This window comes from Branchiostoma lanceolatum, chromosome 13, assembly GCF_035083965.1.
Source record: "Branchiostoma lanceolatum isolate klBraLanc5 chromosome 13, klBraLanc5.hap2, whole genome shotgun sequence".
Taxonomy (NCBI): domain Eukaryota; kingdom Metazoa; phylum Chordata; class Leptocardii; order Amphioxiformes; family Branchiostomatidae; genus Branchiostoma; species Branchiostoma lanceolatum.
Genome location: NC_089734.1, coordinates 5816190 through 5834444, shown reverse-complemented (window position 1 = coordinate 5834444; position 18255 = coordinate 5816190). Strand labels below are relative to the sequence as shown.

At 41.0% G+C, this 18255-nt stretch overlaps 2 protein-coding genes, 2 long non-coding RNA genes and 3 other non-coding genes across 8 annotated transcripts; 4 read left to right on the top strand and 3 right to left on the bottom strand.

Annotated features, from left to right (window-relative positions):
* Positions 1-600: 600 nt before the first annotated feature.
* On the bottom strand, positions 601-4218 carry LOC136447341 (CMP-N-acetylneuraminate-poly-alpha-2,8-sialyltransferase-like). Its single transcript, XM_066446156.1, has 5 exons — positions 3988-4218; positions 3304-3462; positions 2543-2668; positions 1665-2195; positions 601-1379 (listed from the first exon to the last, which is right to left on the bottom strand). The coding sequence occupies exons 2-5, from the start codon at positions 3435-3437 to the stop codon at positions 1085-1087; spliced, it is 1086 nt and encodes a 361-aa protein (XP_066302253.1). The 5' UTR covers positions 3438-3462; positions 3988-4218; the 3' UTR covers positions 601-1084.
* A 618-nt stretch (positions 4219-4836) lies between these two features.
* LOC136447794 (uncharacterized) lies at positions 4837-7448 on the top strand. Its single transcript, XR_010757773.1, has 3 exons — positions 4837-5074; positions 5457-5525; positions 5959-7448. It is a non-coding gene; the product is annotated as an uncharacterized lncRNA (long non-coding RNA).
* Positions 7449-7632: 184 nt separating this feature from the next.
* Positions 7633-7704, top strand: Trnap-ugg (transfer RNA proline (anticodon UGG)). Its single transcript has one exon. It is a non-coding gene; the product is annotated as a tRNA-Pro (tRNA).
* Positions 7705-9759: 2055 nt separating this feature from the next.
* Positions 9760-12044, top strand: LOC136447793 (uncharacterized). The gene is made up of 3 exons (XR_010757772.1): positions 9760-9917; positions 10359-10865; positions 10990-12044. It is a non-coding gene; the product is annotated as an uncharacterized lncRNA (long non-coding RNA).
* An 866-nt stretch (positions 12045-12910) lies between these two features.
* On the bottom strand, positions 12911-16577 carry LOC136447340 (CMP-N-acetylneuraminate-poly-alpha-2,8-sialyltransferase-like). Of its 2 annotated transcripts, XM_066446154.1 has the most exons (6): positions 16363-16577; positions 15572-15697; positions 15297-15377; positions 14804-14923; positions 13977-14483; positions 12911-13651 (listed from the first exon to the last, which is right to left on the bottom strand). In XM_066446154.1, exons 2-6 carry the CDS (start codon positions 15670-15672, stop codon positions 13354-13356), a joined length of 1107 nt encoding a protein of 368 aa, XP_066302251.1. In that variant the 5' UTR covers positions 15673-15697; positions 16363-16577; the 3' UTR covers positions 12911-13353. The 2 variants fall into 2 exon arrangements, with proteins under 2 accessions (XP_066302251.1, XP_066302252.1); XM_066446155.1 differs by lacking the exon at positions 15297-15377.
* On the top strand, positions 12952-13023 carry Trnap-ugg (transfer RNA proline (anticodon UGG)). Its single transcript has one exon. It is a non-coding gene; the product is annotated as a tRNA-Pro (tRNA).
* A 1235-nt stretch (positions 16578-17812) lies between the features above and the next one.
* On the bottom strand, positions 17813-17884 carry Trnap-cgg (transfer RNA proline (anticodon CGG)). Its single transcript has one exon. It is a non-coding gene; the product is annotated as a tRNA-Pro (tRNA).
* Positions 17885-18255: the final 371 nt, after the last annotated feature.

The window sequence follows — 18255 nt, the reverse complement described above, 5'->3', positions numbered from 1 at the left end:
GCAATTTTCAAAATGGCGCTGATACAAACTGGATAGGTAGCAGCATAAAGGTCAACGGAAGACACCACTGTTACGGAGGTATAATATACTAAATTTATTTTGCTGCAAAGTATCACTGAGGATAATTACTAAACCAAAAGCTTCAAAATTAATGTGTATAATATTACTATGATGTAAAATTTGGGCTGTTGCAATTTTCTGAAAAGACAAAAAGCCCTCAAAAGAGCGACCTTCTTCTGAGTACCCTATTAGCATAATGGTAGATGCTGATCAACACAAGCCACGCGGGAACCGAACCAGCACAACAAGAGACTAAGGAATATTGTCGCCACGATTTTATGTTTGAAAACGGTCGAAAACGAACAGTAAGTGACAACTGAGCAACATGTATTTTGTTCTTAACTATCTAGGAGTAAAAGAACAACAATCGAACTTAACATGTGTACTGTACGGTGAATAAATGTATCTCAGTGGGTACTGAAAACATGTGTCACTCGTGGTCAATTAATCGACATTTTCTCCATAGCGGCCACCTGTCCTTAGCGGCCAGTTTTGGCCAGTCCCTTGAGTGACCGCTATAGACAGGTTTGACTGTATATACAGTGATATTAATGGCTATAAGCAAAATATGCTACATTCAAAAAATGTACATGGGGCTAGTTTTGTTTTTAATGAAACTATGCTAGTTAAGTTTTAATGAAACCTTAGTTGCATAGCTAATGAACAAATATCAAAAAGAAGCTCTAAACATGTCATTGATTTCTTGTTTTCACTTCAAAAGGAATAAAATTAATATGAATGCAACGATTAGCGGTTTCAAAAAGCAACTACATCTGATCAACTGAATCTGATCTGTGGTGTGGCGTAACGGCAGGGGTATCGGCCCTGAACCCAGCGGTCCCGATTTCGAATCCCCTGACGCCACCGATGTTGTTCCCTTAGAAAAAGGCACTTTACACGACTTTCCTTACTTCACACAGGTGTAAAAACGGGTATTTATGTGTGGGTCACGACACAAGCAATAGCTGCCTATGTCCCACGTGTATTGCACTGTTGCAATTCTAATAAGATAGAATAAAATCAATCAACTGACACGGCATGCACCAAGGTGCATCCTGTAGACACCCCGCCGGTGCAGTTCCCTGTGAAAGTTGTACTCCCAACTCATGTTGTGGTTCCCATTGACGTTTGGTAAGATGGGTCTAAGGGGGTCTCCAGGAAAGTAGTGGTAAGGTATGGTTCTGTTATTCAAGTCTTTCTGAAACGGGTAGAAGCCGTAGAGGTGAAGACGATCGCAAAAGGTTTTCAAAGTTATAACCGTGGTTAGACCCAGAGTGGGAAGTTTGACGAACCTCATCCCAGCTATGGTGGAAGTGATACTGAAAATGAGAGGAATGAATAGATTAATATGCAATTAAGTCTTTTAAAACAAACAGCTTCAAATTTTGACAGAACCGGCTTCCACGTAAAGGACCTTCTCCCAATCATATACAATACACTTATCATTATGAAATCAAAACGAACAACCCAAAAAAGAAATAACGACACAAGCAAACCGGAAACAAGATGGCGCCCAGAAGTTGTCATAATCCCAAGATGGCGGCGGCCATGGACGAAGGCTTACAATTTTTTTTTAAAGAAATATTCAATAAGTTATAACTCACATATTAATTCCATTTAATTTGTCGTGGTCCGTAAAGAATCTCATCGTTTTCGAAGCCAATCCTACGAACGACAGGGACCCGTACTGCCGTAGAGCTGAGAGGAGCGCGTGTATCGACCCACTGTGTATCAACAGAACAGAACCTTCAATGGCACGAAGTCGACTCTCATACACATCTCGGCTTCGATTCTCCAAAAATGCGGACAATTTCAGCCGCTTGGCAGTTTCCTTGTTTAGTATCGTCATGTTGGTACGTTTGCCGACATCTTTTTCGAATCCTCTGACGAGAGGCAGGTTCATCCGTGCCACGTAATCATAGGAATCAATTTCGGGACCGCAGTTGCTTCCAAGAAGGATTCCGCCGTTGCCCACGAGAGCGCACGTCTTATGACGACCTACGATGTTACTTGGGAGACAGGCGCGCTTAGGAATCTTCTTCGCTTCCTTGAGAGGACATTTTCCTTTCTTCAGTGCCTTTCCCAATTCGGCCGTCCAGAATAAATTATTGATCTCCAAACTAGCCGAAGCATTCCTAAAGAATGAAATAGAAAACAATGCATATCTTGTTTAAGTACGAAAAATTACATATTGGCAACAATACTTTTTCTTATCCTTTCGATGGGAAGTTTGTTCCTTTGCTTAAGTAATTAACTCAACTGTTTCTTTTTATCTGGCACTATTTTCTTAAATGCTAGACATGATATGCACCGCCTATACATCAAATCGTATGGGGAGGGGCTAGCTTATCATGATAGATCTCCTTAGAATAGCAAAGAGCTAGAGGAAACTAACTTAAGCTTGATGCACAATACAGATATGTTGGTGAAGTGTTTGAAATAGACATGGTTGAATGAATGTTGAATGGTACGGTTGTGTTACCTTACTAAATCTGTCGCTGTCTTGTTGTAACGCCAACTCTGTGGTATCGTCAGCATGTGCAAGTCTTCATCCGTCATGTTAGAATCCTTATCGAAAGAAATTTTCATCTTCTTGACATGAGAAGCTCTGAAAGTAGACTAGAAATTCTTTAGTGATGCAGATTGAAGATATCAATTGTAAAATTATGTACCCTGGGAGCCAGTCGTTTTTTTTCACTCAATATTAAGTTGCCCAAGCTTTTCAAGCATATCGTGGGTAGGCGGACTTGTATGAGGATAAACTGAGTGTTGTCAGCGAGCTGTATCGTAAAGGGTCCGGCAGTGCTTGGGGGGAAGCCGGCCCACTGTACCATAACTTTACCCTGTAACTTACGGGATAGTGGGGCCGGTAAAGTTCGGGGGTGGTAGCGCCGAATCACGGGGTCTGGTCTCGCCCAGGGTAGCCTACTGGGAATATAGTCCTATATAGTTAAACGTATCATTCCATTGTGTTATGTATCGAGTAATGATGTAAGATTAGTACACTAGTATGAATAGTCCGTAGTTCTTGATATTCCATTTTATTTACCATACATTGTACCTGATGCAATTGCTGTGCAATAAACTTGACTTGACTTGACTTGACTGTATAATGTCCTTGGTCTGACTCAAAAATCATGAAAACGCAAAACCGATGAGGAAAGAAACCACTCTGATACCAAAGTAGTGCTAGTGGATTTGAAATTGCTTTTATTAGAAAGAAGAAATTCCCTAAATTGTTACCTTTGGTATGGGTTGTTTTTGGTGATGATTGTAAGAAAGCCGTCGCTTTGTGTAGTATGGAAAAGGAGAAAGGTCACGAATGCAGTGCTGGCTGCTACCAAGAAAACGAAGGTGGCGTTCATCGTGCGATTCATGTTGGTTTTCAATGTTGTAGCGTGTCTGTTATGGGTATAAAACTGAATTAACAACTTATATACAAAGTAGGTATCATCATATCATATTCTGCAGACAGTAAAGCTAGCACATGATACTGTTTTCCATTCAAGGCCTTCTGAGGGTTTTTTTTTTCTTTTAACTTCCGTGAAGACGGGGGTATTGTTTGTAGTCTGTTCGTTTGTTTGTCTTGGTGTGTGTTCAGGCTTTTCAGTGGAAGGTGATGAATGGGCTCCACCTTCCAATACCGTGCCCTATAGCTAGACACAGTGGATCACTACTCACTGCGCCTACGGCCTCAAAAACCTTCACCTCATTTGCCTTTACTGTAGTCACGAGTTGCGTTCAAAATGTTCGTGCCCTCACTCGGAAACTGTTTTCAAAAGGGCGTCGTCTGCCAAAAAAATCATTACACTTATTATACAAGTACAAGGTGAACAAGGCGAACCATATGCCAGAAGCAAACACTCGTTAATGTCGACATAAAAAAATAAAATAGCTGCACCGTTTACCAAACAGTACATGACTTACCCTGGGGGCACACGGGGTTGTCTTTGACGTGGTCTTTACTTCTGCAATGTTACAAAGTACTAACTTTACCTACATATACGCCTAAATTCTACCATCTAGATCTACACAGCACATATCCATTGCTCGCTAAATCATAGGTGTTTAAGGGAGTCTAGTCGCCATTTATGGCCTTCTACATGTATACAGCCTTCTGTTAAGTATTTATTCATAGCCAACCAGAGAAACCAGTCGAGCTGCTCTGATGTGACACTTATACATAGGGGTCAACTTGCCTCAAAAACCATGCAGTACAGTATGAGAGGACAATACTCGCACTATATCGAGCATGAAATTTTCACATGAGTACAAAACGTAACCTCGAGGCTGCCTGCCCACAAAACCAAGAAAGATATATTAGGCCATGTTGATTCGATTGATTGGATGTCATCCCTTGGACACACCAAAGCTGATGCGGGCGTGGGAAGAAGGAAAAAGTTGGACCAAGAACAAGTTGCCTCCATCATGAAATCTAAGTGGTCAGGAAGGTTGAACAAATGACTGGACACGCAGTATAGTGTAGTATACTAAAAATAAGTTCTTCATTTCTGTCCTTTCATGTTTTCTTAATTCAAAAAAATGCTTGCACCTAAACATTTGTGCGTGCTGAACACAAACCTTGCAGTATTGGTGGAAGCTTTTTTTTTTTTGGAAACGGACTGAAATTTATGCCCGCGCGGATGACATCCATATAATCAATTCAGTGTGACCTAAAGTATGCAAAAAAACGTGAATAAAAACACGTTGAATACGTCACTGGCAACGTATGTATAAAGTGGTCGGACCAGTACTAGAGAGTTCAAAGGTTAAAGAGAGCTGTTAGCTTGTTTTGATTTTGGAGACTTGACATTTATCCTGCGTAAAACGTAGCCCCCCCCCCCCACCCCATCCTGAATTGAGAGTCTGTTAGAGAAAACATCACTAAGCCTTGCAGTTCCACATGTTCAAGTTTCAACATACTGTATTCTAATTTTCAAGAGCAACCCTGTATACTGTTGGACCTTGTATGTCGGATATCGGAGGTATATCTGTACATCCCAATAGTCATGAGGTGAATATTTTATTTTGTTTTGGGTGGCCAGATACTTTTGAATTACTAGTTGGTTTCATAACTACGCGTACAGTTAGTTACTGTAAATGATCATTAAAAAATGTGTTACTGTGTGACAGTCTCACGTAGGTAAAGTCAGTTCATATGTGACCAAGGTCATCGTATAGAATGTCCTTGAGTATCGTTTATTTGTTTATTTGAAAGACCTCCATTAGTGACAGTACATTCTAAACAGCGAACCGATTCTTTAAAAGAATTGGATTCAGAAATGCGCATTGCAGTTTGCGGAATAACTACCGAACCGCTAGTACGTAACAAAAAAGGTCATCCAGTTTGATTCATTCTAGGTCGTTTGAACTAATCGTTGTTGTATTTGTTTCAGATTCACACGACGAAAGTTGTTCCTGATTCTCTCTGTTTTCATGGTTATTGCCATATTCGTGATTCCGAGGTAAGTTGTGAGGTATGTAATTCTTGCTAAATTTCTCTGCAACCTATCACGAACTGAGGTGGGCCGTTATTGTGCTCTTGTCGGATGTAAGTGATTGTGCCCCTACCCCCTCCACAACACCAACTGTCTCGCTCTATTGTTCTCAATGGCATGTTGCTTAAACTATATTAGGTAACAATATCACTGTAATGGTAGATTTAGGGTTTCTGACGTTTATTGCATTTGGCCCTATCCTTACTGCTCGCTCTCTCTCTTCATCTCTATCTATCTATCTGGTGTGTTACGCCTAACGGCGGTTATACCGGCTATATAGATACAGATATTTATCTAGCTAACAGTATCTATCTAATAGTATCTAATAGTATATCTCTATCTACAAAGAAACAAAGTCATCACTGATTGGTAGATTACTGTTTGCTGCTTTTTGTATTAGGTTCAGTGAAAGACATCGTCTAAACCGTGAGCACTTCAACTACTGCAGTGGCCCTGACTGTTTCCATGACCCTGACCTTGAACGTCATGACAGGTCATTAGAGGGCCAATCAGGACCTATTGTGCAGACGTATCTATGGCAACGTTGCCAGGTGAAAACTCGCATCGTCCTCGCCAAGAACCACAAAGTTGGAGGAGACACCGTCAAAAACGTCATCAACATTTTTGGGTACAGAAAGAATTTGACGTTCCTTTTGCCGAAACCATTCAAAAACAGCATGGCGTATCCACGTGATATGACGTCAAAGACGCTCATGCCGCTGCCAAATGAGGACAAACCAGATATCTGGGTATACCATACCATATTCGACAGCCAAAAGTTCCACAGCATTTTCCCTAACGATACAGTCTACATCACAATACTTAGAGATCCACTTAGCCAGTTGAAGTCAGTATGGAATTATTACAAACTCTCTACGAAGTTTAACATCAGTGAGGAAGGAATAGATGGCATTGCAAAATTCCTGAAAAATCCGGGAAAATACGACATGGAATGCGGACATGGTTCTCGCTATCCCTTCTGTTTCACAAGAAATTCCGTAGCAGTTGATCTCGGATTCCCAATGCAAGAAAACATGATGAAGTCAACTTCTCTTAAACGTCAGGTTCAAAGACAACAACAAATGTCGAAAGCGTTCGTTCGCCAAATCGAATCACAGTTTTCATTAGTTATGATAATGGAATTCTTTGACGAATCGTTGGTCTTATTAAAACGTAAGATGTGTTGGACGCTGAAAGATATTCTTTATTACGTAGCAAACACTCGAAGCTACGCATGGCGCGACGACGACTTGACACCGCTACAGAAGAGAGAACATAAACAATGGAGTTACGTTGATTACGCTCTATACGACCATTTCAACAAAAGTCTTTGGAATAAAATAGCACGAGCTGACAATGACTTGTACGGAGAACTTAGGTTCTTCAGATATGTAAACGCGAAAATGAAGAAACACTGCGATCAATTATTGGGAGGAGAACCTTGTTCCGTCTACGGTTCTATTTTAAAAATTAGTGAATCAAGGTGGAGTCCTTGTTTTGACATTGGTAGAGAAGATTGTGAACTTCTCAAAAGGACGGCGCAGTGTCACTTTGCTCTTCAAGCAGAGAGAGCAATCAGGGCTCTTGGGAAGCACCAAAACATCGATCCATCGAAGTATCAAGGCAGCAGGCACCGTAATACTGAGTTTATGGACGCAGTGAGACCATATTGTGTTTATTGTAACCCACAGATATCGTATTGTTCCAGGTTCGACTATCTAACGCATTTCTACAGGGAAGGTTTGATACAGGAAACAAAGTATTCTGTATTGAAAAAACAGTTATTTCCTTATTCCGAACAGACCTGTGTTATGAAGCAAACTGTCTTGTATCCCAATTAATAGAATATCTTATTTCACTGTACCTTGAAATGAAATAATAAGTGTTTTATTATTGTGTTCTAGTCATGATTTTTATAGTTTTGTTGTTTTTCATTCTACCTTGATAACGAGTATGTAGTTCTAGAGTAAAGCCGAAGTATACAATAAACTGTCAAACATCAGCAAAACATAGATATACATGTTTGGTTTCGATATCCCATTTCAATAATTAAGACAACAGCAATCTGGAAGCCGGCCTGTTGGTCTAGGGGTATGATTCTCGCTTTGGGTGCGAGAGGTCCCGGGTTCGAATCCCGGACAGGCCCTCATTTTATCATCGAGTTCTTGTTTTTCCACGTCTCCTTCCCTTCAGAAATATCATGCACTTTCTTCAATTCATCTGAGAGAGATATATACATATTTTAACTACACGGGTAACGCACAATCACACAAACTGAATTATTGACTTTGCTTATCTGTTTAATCACAATCTGTACTGAATAACCATTGTCTTTCATTGTCACTGTCTTAAGAAAGTTGATCGGAAGCCAATCTCGATAAAATCTAAGAGACACATGTGAAAGGTCAAGTTTTAACAAATAAGCATGAGCCTTTCCTTTCAATTCAAGTCGGCTCAGGCATTTCAAAAGTTCATTGACATTTGACATATCATTCCCAGTTCAGTGCATCGCGTGTAAACATTCAAACCATTAAATCTATAACTGAATACCTTTGACACTGAAATACTGAATAACCTTTTTTTGCATTGTACCTAAATACAAAATCTATCTTTTGCGTATACCTGATTAGCATTCATTTTTTCACCCTCTTTTTTTTCTGCCATTATCAATATTGTGTATTGTAGCCTAGGGCCGATTCTAATCATGAAACACACCTTTGTACTATATATATACTTTTTTTAACTTTCTTCTTTATCATTTAACTTTGACATATTAAATAGATAATGAATGCGTACTTACAGTGCGAAAGTAGTATTACAGTTGCACAAGGTAGAAATACATGAATGTAAGACATGTTTCAGATTGGAATTCCCTTTTGTAAGTTTTTTATTCGCACCCCTTTAGGGAACAGTAAGCTGGTCCCTTCAACTTTGACCCTGCTTGTTAACCACTAATGAGGTGTCTTCTGTAAATAATGTGTTTGATGTTAAATAATGACCGCTGAAGGAAACAGAATTGAACGCGGGCCACTTCCTGATATCAAGTCTACCAGCAAACATAGCTTGTCTGGCGGGGGAGGTGTATGTGCACGTTTTCAAGTCTGTCAGTCTTTCAAGTTATTTGTGGAAGAGTCTCTTCATTTCAGGTAAGTTCAAACTCGTTGTCGGTTTCAAACCAACCACCACATAAGCCTATCATATTGCAACTATTGAGGAATATCAGGTTGGGCCTTTGTGAGGATTCTTGTCCCTCCACAAGAACAACTAGCAAGGGTGTCACTAGGATACTATCGACTAAGAAGGTAATAATCTACTTGCTTTGCTGGAGTATTGTTTATAAGAAAGGTGTGTTTCGTAGCCCGGTTACGTATACCACCCAGGTTCGCTGACGTCCACACCGATAGATACTATACTAGCTGCTCATGGATGGTTGGTGAGAACTTACTATAGCGGGCGTAAATATTGAATAAACTGACTGGAATAGCACTGGCCTGACTAAACCACGCTTCTAGCAGCCCATCCACTGGTCAGGTGGCTCTGGACAGGGGCCCGATCAGTCTCTGGCAGTAAGAGTAGGAAACTGTCTAGAATCATCTTTTTTTTTATAACAGAGAAGAGCAGAACTTTTTTCCTTATCCAAAGGTATGAAAGGTAAGCATAGGGTAAGTAGAGTTCTTCAAAAGGAATGACAAGTCAGCATGGTTATAGATAAATGTAAGTCATAGTAAAAATATTTTATCTTCCCAGGTACAATAACATCATCGTCAGCACTATGGACCGACTTCTCAAAACCCTGTTTACCTTCCTAGTAGCCATATGTTGTCTGCTGGTGGCGACTTTCGTGCTTAAAAGCCATGGACATGACGCCCTAAGGTAAATATCCTGCTAGATTCAAATGATTACGGACACACACAAACACAAACAAACAGACACGCGATAACAAACACTCCGTGCAGGGAGTAAAGAAACGTCTAGGCGTTCATGTAAGCGATTATTCCATTTGATTATTAGATGATAGTGATACTACTGTAAGAAAATATCTAAAGCTCAAAGAACAGGAGGAAAGTTTAAAAAAGATCTACAGTGTCGTTTGACCTGTGATTCGCCGAAATGCACATACTGGTGAAACAAATGTGCGTAGCAAATGTGCAATGTTTGTTGCTATCATATTATGTTTATGATAATAAAAGAATTCTGCTATGAAACCTCTTGGGTTGATACCGTGTATAACATCCACTGTAGGACACTACCGACACCTTCAAACAACAGCGTTTCTAAAGGCAAAAGAAAAAAGATTTTACACCAAGCGACATCAACATCGGAGTGGGTTTACAACAAAACGGCAGCGGATCAAGTACGGTACGTCTCTTTCTAAATATTCCAGCTTTTGTATCAGCTGTGCACACTTTCACATTTAATGCTATCAACATCAAGGATACATTTAGTTACGAAGTTTATCTGTTTGGCGTTTATCTGCTTCGGTCTTTACAGAGGTATTTGAATGTCATCTACCACTCTTGGTAAAGGTAAAAGGTAGTCAACCCATAGCCTTTATGAGGTCTTAGAGCTAGAAGTAGTGGATTGTTATCCACTGTGTCTAGAGCATGGTATTGCAAGGCAGAGCTCGTCTCTCCTTCCACCGCCATTTATATATTGGACCTGGTGAGGAAATGGACTTGACAAATTGTCGACCGCATTTCTAGCCTCTTCTGGTAGAATAGCCCGTTACTTCTTGCACGTGACTGTGCGATACAGTAGTAACGATGTGATATTAGCTGATATTCATTGCCCATCTTTCAGAGCTGCCGCAGCACGCTTGAGTCTCTACAGTTTCTTCCGTATAAGCTGGCTGGGCCACCCGCCACAGAAAAGGAAGTGTCCATCAAGAAGAAAGAAATGCAAGACGAGAAACATCGTTGGTCATCAGAAGACGTGCGCTCTCGTGGGCAACAGCGGCATCCTCCTTGGAAGCGACTGCGGTCCTGAGATTGACTCCAAAGACTTCGTGGTACGAATGGACCTACCGGACGTCTTAGGGTTCGAAAAGGACGTCGGCGGGCGCACCGACATGGCAGTTGTAAGCCCACGAACGTCAGGACGGGTGGAAAGGTCTTCTAATATGACGAATCGAAGTCGGGATGTACACGAGGGCCGCCTTCGTGGGATAAAAGACACTATTCTGATGATAGACCGCGAGTCACGAAAACATCTCAAGGTGGCAATCAAACGATACAACTTGTCTTTTATGCTCTTGAGCACCAAGAAACGGATCATCGGAATGTTGAAACCTAGCAGGAGCGTTAATCGGTAGGTAACCCAAACATATTATCCGATATATATCATAACCAGATATGTATTGTGTTGTCCGTACATCTATCACGAGAAATACACTAAGCGCTTTTAAGTTTATGCTTTCTTCTTATATCTACAGGATCGCGTCAACTATATCAGGCAGGCAATTTAGGAGAAAGCCAACTGTTGGACTGTTTACTTCCTTGATGATGACAACATTCTGCGACAAACTTGACCTCTACGGCTTCTTTCCGTTTCTAAAAGACGCGAATAACCGATCTATACCTTACCATTACTATCCCGACGACTTCGGCGGTGGGCCCATTATACAGAACGGAGGTGGTCATCACGATATGGGTTGGGAGTACAACTTTCACAAGGAGCTACATAGGAAGGGTGCTTACAGGATGCATATTAGGCCGTGTATACGTACACGTAAGGGTTAGGGAACTGAATTTGGCCCAAATGCCATGTGTCTCCTCGTGACCAAATAGTTCAATGTGCATCAAGACTTTGCGACGTTGTACGTCAAGCTTGTAAGAGATACGTAATTCAGTCTCGCTGGGGCTGTGATGTATTGACAAAATTTACTATTCGTCTCATCTCACCATTCATCAAACCCTGACATATTACCAATGCCTAAGACACAACATCGACTGTATATGTACAACCTATAGACATGAAATGATTTTAAAAAGCTTTTACACATGGTGCTTTTACATATCAACGACAACTAGAACCACCATGTACTGTCAACGGTCGGCGGCAATGTGATCTTTACTTATCTTAAAAATATTTGGTACTTATTTCTTCTTCTTTGTACTGATGATTAACAACTTATCAGCCTTAATCGTATATTTGGTTCTCTTTAGCTTCCGCTGAATTTAATATGCCATTTGATAGTATCATTTCATTAGTATGCTAGTCCTTTTTTTCTTGTATATCTTTAAAGATTTTCTTTTTTCTTTTGTTTTATCTTATGTACTTATGTATGTATGTTATAATCAAAAGTAATTGATATGATCACACGAAAATATTTGGGGGGGGAAGACCCTAAAAAAAACTAATAAGATTTTGTTCTCCTCAGCAAGTTCTTGTTCCCTGCTGTTTCCAAATGACATAGTTCTTTTATGTGCAAATAAACAATAAAAAAGAACGGCAAGCATTTCTATTTAAGGCTTAGCCTGAGTGTCATCCTATGTCAGTTCCAGGCTTTACCTTCAACAAGTATTTCTATTTAAGGATGGCTACAGATCTAGATTTATCGTGCTCTAAGAAAACTTTTTTTGATATTTGAAGTTCTGAGATGCCGTCAAAGATATAATTCTACTACATGTACTTTGTCGAAGATCAGACATGTTTTGAATGAGAATGAGCGTCAACAACATGACAGGTCAAATTTAGGTCAGTAATAAAGTTCCACATTGCTTTTTTTTAAATGAATTATTTTGGGCCTTGTATTCCTGCAAATGCTGTAGACGTGTACTACTGATTTATGCTACTTTGGTTAAGATTTACATTAATTGATCACACCCCTAGGAGATGTCGAAATCATCACACTACTGCAAAGTGGGGAGGGAGGATGATGGACACATTGTCGCTCGTTTTCTCACGATCGGCTTGCTTGGCAGACTGTCTTCAAATTTTCTGTTGAAGTACGGTTTATTCAATTGTAATTGTCACAAAGACTTAAGTATAGATACATCTATGCTTTACTGCAATAATTGAGGACTCCGTTCAACAACCCAAATATGTTTTGATACGGTATCGGGAGATGATCTGAATATAAAAGACGCGGAAAAGGGCAAACATGGCAGGTCAAATATAACCTAAATAAAGCCCCTGCTCATACGCACCTTTCGTGTACGCGTATATCCGTACACGGCCGAGTAAACTTCCTCCGAAATCCGGCCGCCATTTTACGCCGCCATCTTTCTGTGTCGAGCCTCTGCTATCCCAAAATTCATAGTTGCCATACCCGGCCTGTTTGATACCTTGCTTATATACTGTCAAACTTAATGCTTAATACCCCCCCCCCCCCTAAAGGAAAACACGTCCAGTATGATAAATGTTTCACTTTAGACAGCAATATTGAAAAGTTGGCCTGTTGGTCTAGGGGTATGATTCTCGCTTTGGGTGCGAGAGGTCCCGGGTTCGAATCCCGGACAGGCCCGTATCCATTCTTTTAATACTTGATATGCAGCTCAAAAAACCTTCAGTTTCGTATTAGATTAAAAAGTAAGAAAACGCTTCGGAACATTCATATAGATTCGACGACCCGTAAATTTTATTGTAAGGAGTTTTAGAAATACCTTCCAATTCCTGCCAACTGATGAGTACTAGTCGGCTGATAAAGTTAAGATATTTGGTTCTAGTCGTTGTAATCATATAGAATCATCATCTCTAAAAGATTCCTTTCGTTTTTATTCGTGGTACCATATGCAGTTGGGTAGACATTGTATGTTAGGCATTGGCTAATCAGGGTTTGGGCGAACTTAAGTTCCTATCTCTTATTTGTACATGGACCAACATGCATCCTGTAAACACCCCTCCTGTGCAGCTCCTTGTGGAAATTGTACTCCCAGGCCATATTGTGATGACCACCTTTGTTCTGTATAATGGGTGCGACGAAGTCCCCTTGATAGTAGTGGTAAGGTATAGATCGGTTATTGGTGTCTTTTTGAAACGGAAAGAAGCCGTAGAGGTCAAGTTTGTCGCAGAAGGATGTCATCATCAAGGAGGTAAACAGTCCAACAGTTGGCTTTCTCCTAAAGGGGCGACCTGATATAGCTGACGCGATCCTGTAAGCAAGAAAAAGACATAAAATTGAGAGCTCTTAGAGTGTGGCATCACAATACATACATCCTAGGATTTCTTCGTTTTACACCAAATCCAAAACGGCAACATCGCTTTCCTTCATACACCTCTTCCTTGGCATGATGGGAAACAAACATGGCGGCGCAAACATGGCGGCACCCATCTACGGGAGCTAAGCGAAGAAATGGATTTGCTGATACAAAAGAAAAAGATTCTTCCAATACACAGCGCTAGCAACCTGTTTGCTTCATTCGTGATCTCAAGGAAATAATCTGCACAAATCATGAACAGAGACGATGTGTCACTTACTGGTTAACACTTCTTTGGGTTTTGATTATTCCAATGATCCGGGTCTTGGTGCTCAGAAGCCTAAACGATAACTTGTATCGTCTGATTGCCGCTTTCATGCGTCCTCGTGACTCAGTGTCTGTCATCAGAATAGAGTCTTTTATCCCACGAAGGCGACCCTCATACACGTCCTCACTTCGATTCGTCATTTTAGAAGACCCTTCCACCCGGTTTGCTGTTTCTGGGCTTACAACTGTCATGTCGGTCCGCCCGCCGACGTCCTTTTCGAACCCTAAGACGCCCGGTAGGTCCATTCGTACCACGAAGTCTTTGGAGTCAATCTCAGGGCCGCAGTTGCTTCCAAGGAGGATTCCACTGTTGCCCACGAGAGCGCACGTCTTCTGATGACCTACGATGCTTCTAGTTCTGCAAGTCTTTCTTTTTGACGGGCACTTCCTTTTCTGTGGCGGATGGCCCAGCCAGCTCAAACGGAAGAGACTGTAGAGACTCAAGCGTGCTGCGGCAGTTCTGAAAGATGGGTTATAAATATTAACTAACATCACATCACAACAAGAATTGAAGGAAGCAAACATGGCTTCACATCCACCAACTAAGGCTTTTATTCCTGTATTCAAAAAATGCAGAAAGTGAAACTAGCTGGTGTGGTAAAGTGGTATTACTTACCAAGTTGACAACTACACTACAGGCTATCACACTAGTGTTGCTTCCGCAACAACTGCTGAACTGGTTTCATTTTTACAAATTGCAACTGCCAGGTGTTGATCTGAGCATGGAAACGCGAATGTGTGGCATGCTGATTTAGTTGTAATATTTAGAGAGAGACGTACCGTACTTCATCCGCTGCCGTTTTGTTGTAAACCCAATCCGATGTTGATGCCGTGTCGTGTAATATCGTTCTCGATTTGCCTTCAGTAAAAACGCTGTTGTTTGAAGGTGTCGGTTGCGTCCTGGAGTGGATGTTATACACCGTATTAACCCACGAGTTATCATAATTTAGAGCATTTCAGTCTATACATATACTGTTAAACATTGGCAACGATTTGCATCACCACTTCTTGCATTTCAGCGAATCACAGGTTATACGCGTTCGTAATCCATAAAGGTTTGCGATTCTAAGTACGCATGCGCAGCGAAATAGGGCATTGTTGGTAATATGTCAAAGGTCATAACCCTTGCTCTTATATCGACCATTGACTCAATTTTTGTCCGTCGGTATTGTCTTAATCATTCTTGATAACCAATTGATAATATAACATGAATTAATCGCTTAAACGTACGCTTATATTACACTACACTACTTCAACTTCGAATATAGCTCACCAGACCACATGTGCTGCTGTTTTGCTGTGTGCCCACCTGGATGTAACAGACGGGGATCGCTGCTTGATATGACCTTGAGCTCTAAAATAGAAATAAAATAATATTAGGCTAGCCCCGAAGGTGTCGCCAAAATTGTTTTCAGCAGATCTTTTTTTTTTCCTCCACAAAGAATCGACAATTGGAGAATTGAGCCGTCGGCAATTAGAAACAGACAACATGTTCAACAGGTTGGAAAAGACACATTGGAAGGTTTTGCATATTAGATTACTTTTCACCTTAGAGGGTCATTTTCTTGGCTTGTGAGCACATAACTCGCCACCAACAAACAGCATGTCACTATTACGAAAGTGAACATAGTTTTGAGAAGTCTGTCCATAGCGTCCCCGATTGCTTTCCTGTACCTAGGAAGAAAGAAAAACAGTTTTATTATCCCTTGCGTATATATTTAGCCATGCCATGTACGTATTTAGGGCTATGCCGTGCCAATGACATGTCCTTCATCTTTTACGAATTCTACCAACCCATTGTTTGGTATCTTTGGAGGTACATGTGTCTGCCCTTTTCCATTGTAAAAAGAAGACTCTAGATCATCTTACTGTGTGGGGGGGGGGGGTCCTCTGACAAGAGGCAAATGACCAGTGGAAAGGCTGATAGAAGCATGATGTAGTCGGAACGAGGACATACAGTAACGATGATATGTCCTTGGTCAGGCCAGCGCTATCCCAGTTTGTTTACTTCCACTCGGCTATAGTAAGTTCCCACCAACCATCCTTGGGGAGCTAGTATCGGTGTGGATGTCAGCTAAGCAGGAGGTTAATCAGGCTGCAAAACGCACCATTCTTACCGATAATTCTCCGGGATACCAAATAGATTATCATCTCCGTAGTTGCTATCTAAAGCAGCTGCATGGAGTGCGGGAGCCACAGAAAACTCACTAGGATGGCACCCGGGGTAGTTGTTCTTATGGAGATACAAGAATACACACCTAACGCAAGCCTCGAAATCCTTAATAGTAATATGATCACCATAATGGTTTGACTGGTTTGAAACCGACAACGAGTCTTACCTGAGATGAGGAGACTCCTCGAAGAACCTGATGTCCACTGACTGACCAACTTGCAAACGTGCACATACACCTTCCTCCTGACATAAACTAATTGTTTGTTTGTGGAATTAATATACCAGATAGTAGCTTGCATTTCAGTTTCATCCAACGTCTATGATAGAGCATAAGCGCATATGTAATGTGCAGAAGGCATTAGATTAAAGGTAAACAAATGAGGTCAAAGTTGAAGAGATCAGCTCACTATTCCCCAAAGGGGTGCGAACCGAACAGTCTCCAAGCAGACCCAACGGTTGCAAAGACCGTATCCAACTGGCAGAAAGAATTTTTTTGCAATCCCGACGGTGCCTGACAACTTCTCTAGCTAGCTTGTACGATTTTGGCACCGTGGAGATCTGCTTGGAGATTACGAACAGAAATCATGCAGCAGGAAATCTGAAGCATGGAACAGGAGGTGAGGAAGAGACTTCTAGTATACCGATATGCATGGGGGTAATTGTTCCACATACATGTACATGGCTGCACTTCTGTCTTGTTCAACTAATGTAGAACTCTCTTACCTTACTCGTCCAGTATCTATATGTATTTGTTATGTTAAAAGAAGAAAGATGTTACCACAAATATGTTACCACAAAGGCGTGTAACATATTTGAACAGGCTGCAACACATAATTGTATAGGAATAACGAAAATAGATCACAGATGAACTTTTCATTGCTAAATCGTGCTGGATTAATGATGTGCATGGCTCTCGCGAAGACAATACTAGTAGTTAGTTAATACAGATAATGATTAAACGTACTTGTATACAAAGTATATTTTGCCTAACTGGCTAAAGTTAAAACGGCCATTTCATAGATCATTGAAGTACATTTCCGGTGCCTGTGCGTTACTCGTGCAATTCAAAGTATGTTTTACTCAGATGACTTGTAGAAAGTGCATTATGTTTTCCTGAATTGAAGTAGACCTTGAAAAACTCGAAATTCAAAATAAAACGAGGGCCTGTCCGGGACCTCTCGCACCCAAAGCGAGAATCATGCCCCTAGACCAACAGGCCGCCTTCTACAGAGCGTCACATACTGGAGACATGAAAGTTTCTTCTGGTCACATCTGCGCAGCTGGTATCGACATGTTATCGCGCTCTTTGAAAACTAACTTATGAAGTTTTCAGTTGACGTGAAAGGGGGCGCTACAGACATGTACACATATTTCATGGCGGCATGTGGAATAATTTCAGCTCAAAATTCAAGGTGATGCCATTCTTAGATGGACGTAGTCTTAAGTGTATTTCTAGTTGACGTCGAATATTAGCTTTGCAAGAATTCCAATATGGCGTCAAGTCTTTGGTCGTTCTATGTTTACTTCAGCCGATCAAATTTTCAGCGCAGCTATAAAACAATCAAATTATTAGCAAAAGAAAAGAGCGTTGTGCATTCTGAATAACAAAACCACCAGGGCCTGTCCGGGATTTGAACCCGGGACCTCTCGCACCCGAAGCGAGAATCATACCCCTAGACCAACAGGCCGCGCCGATATTGACTGTGCTCTTACTTGATATGTATATGTTTAACCGGTATAACAAGCTTCACTGGTACATGTACGCGGCGCTCGGCAGCTGGTTTATTTACACTAAAAAAAAAACGGTCACAAATAACCTTCGGATAAGCTCTACGTTAGTAATGCTATCGATCTATATGATGCCATTTTTTTTTCAAATTAACAGCATTTGTGACTTGTTTGGCGTTGCCGTTGCTGAGCTACTAAAAATTGTAACGGATGATTCGGCCTCGGGACATCTCACATTTCAAGCGAGAACAAGTGTTCAAAGCTCTGACGCCGCCGTCAAATAGTTATAGAGTTTCTCTTATGTCTTGTTTGATTATAGCTCCGTAATCAT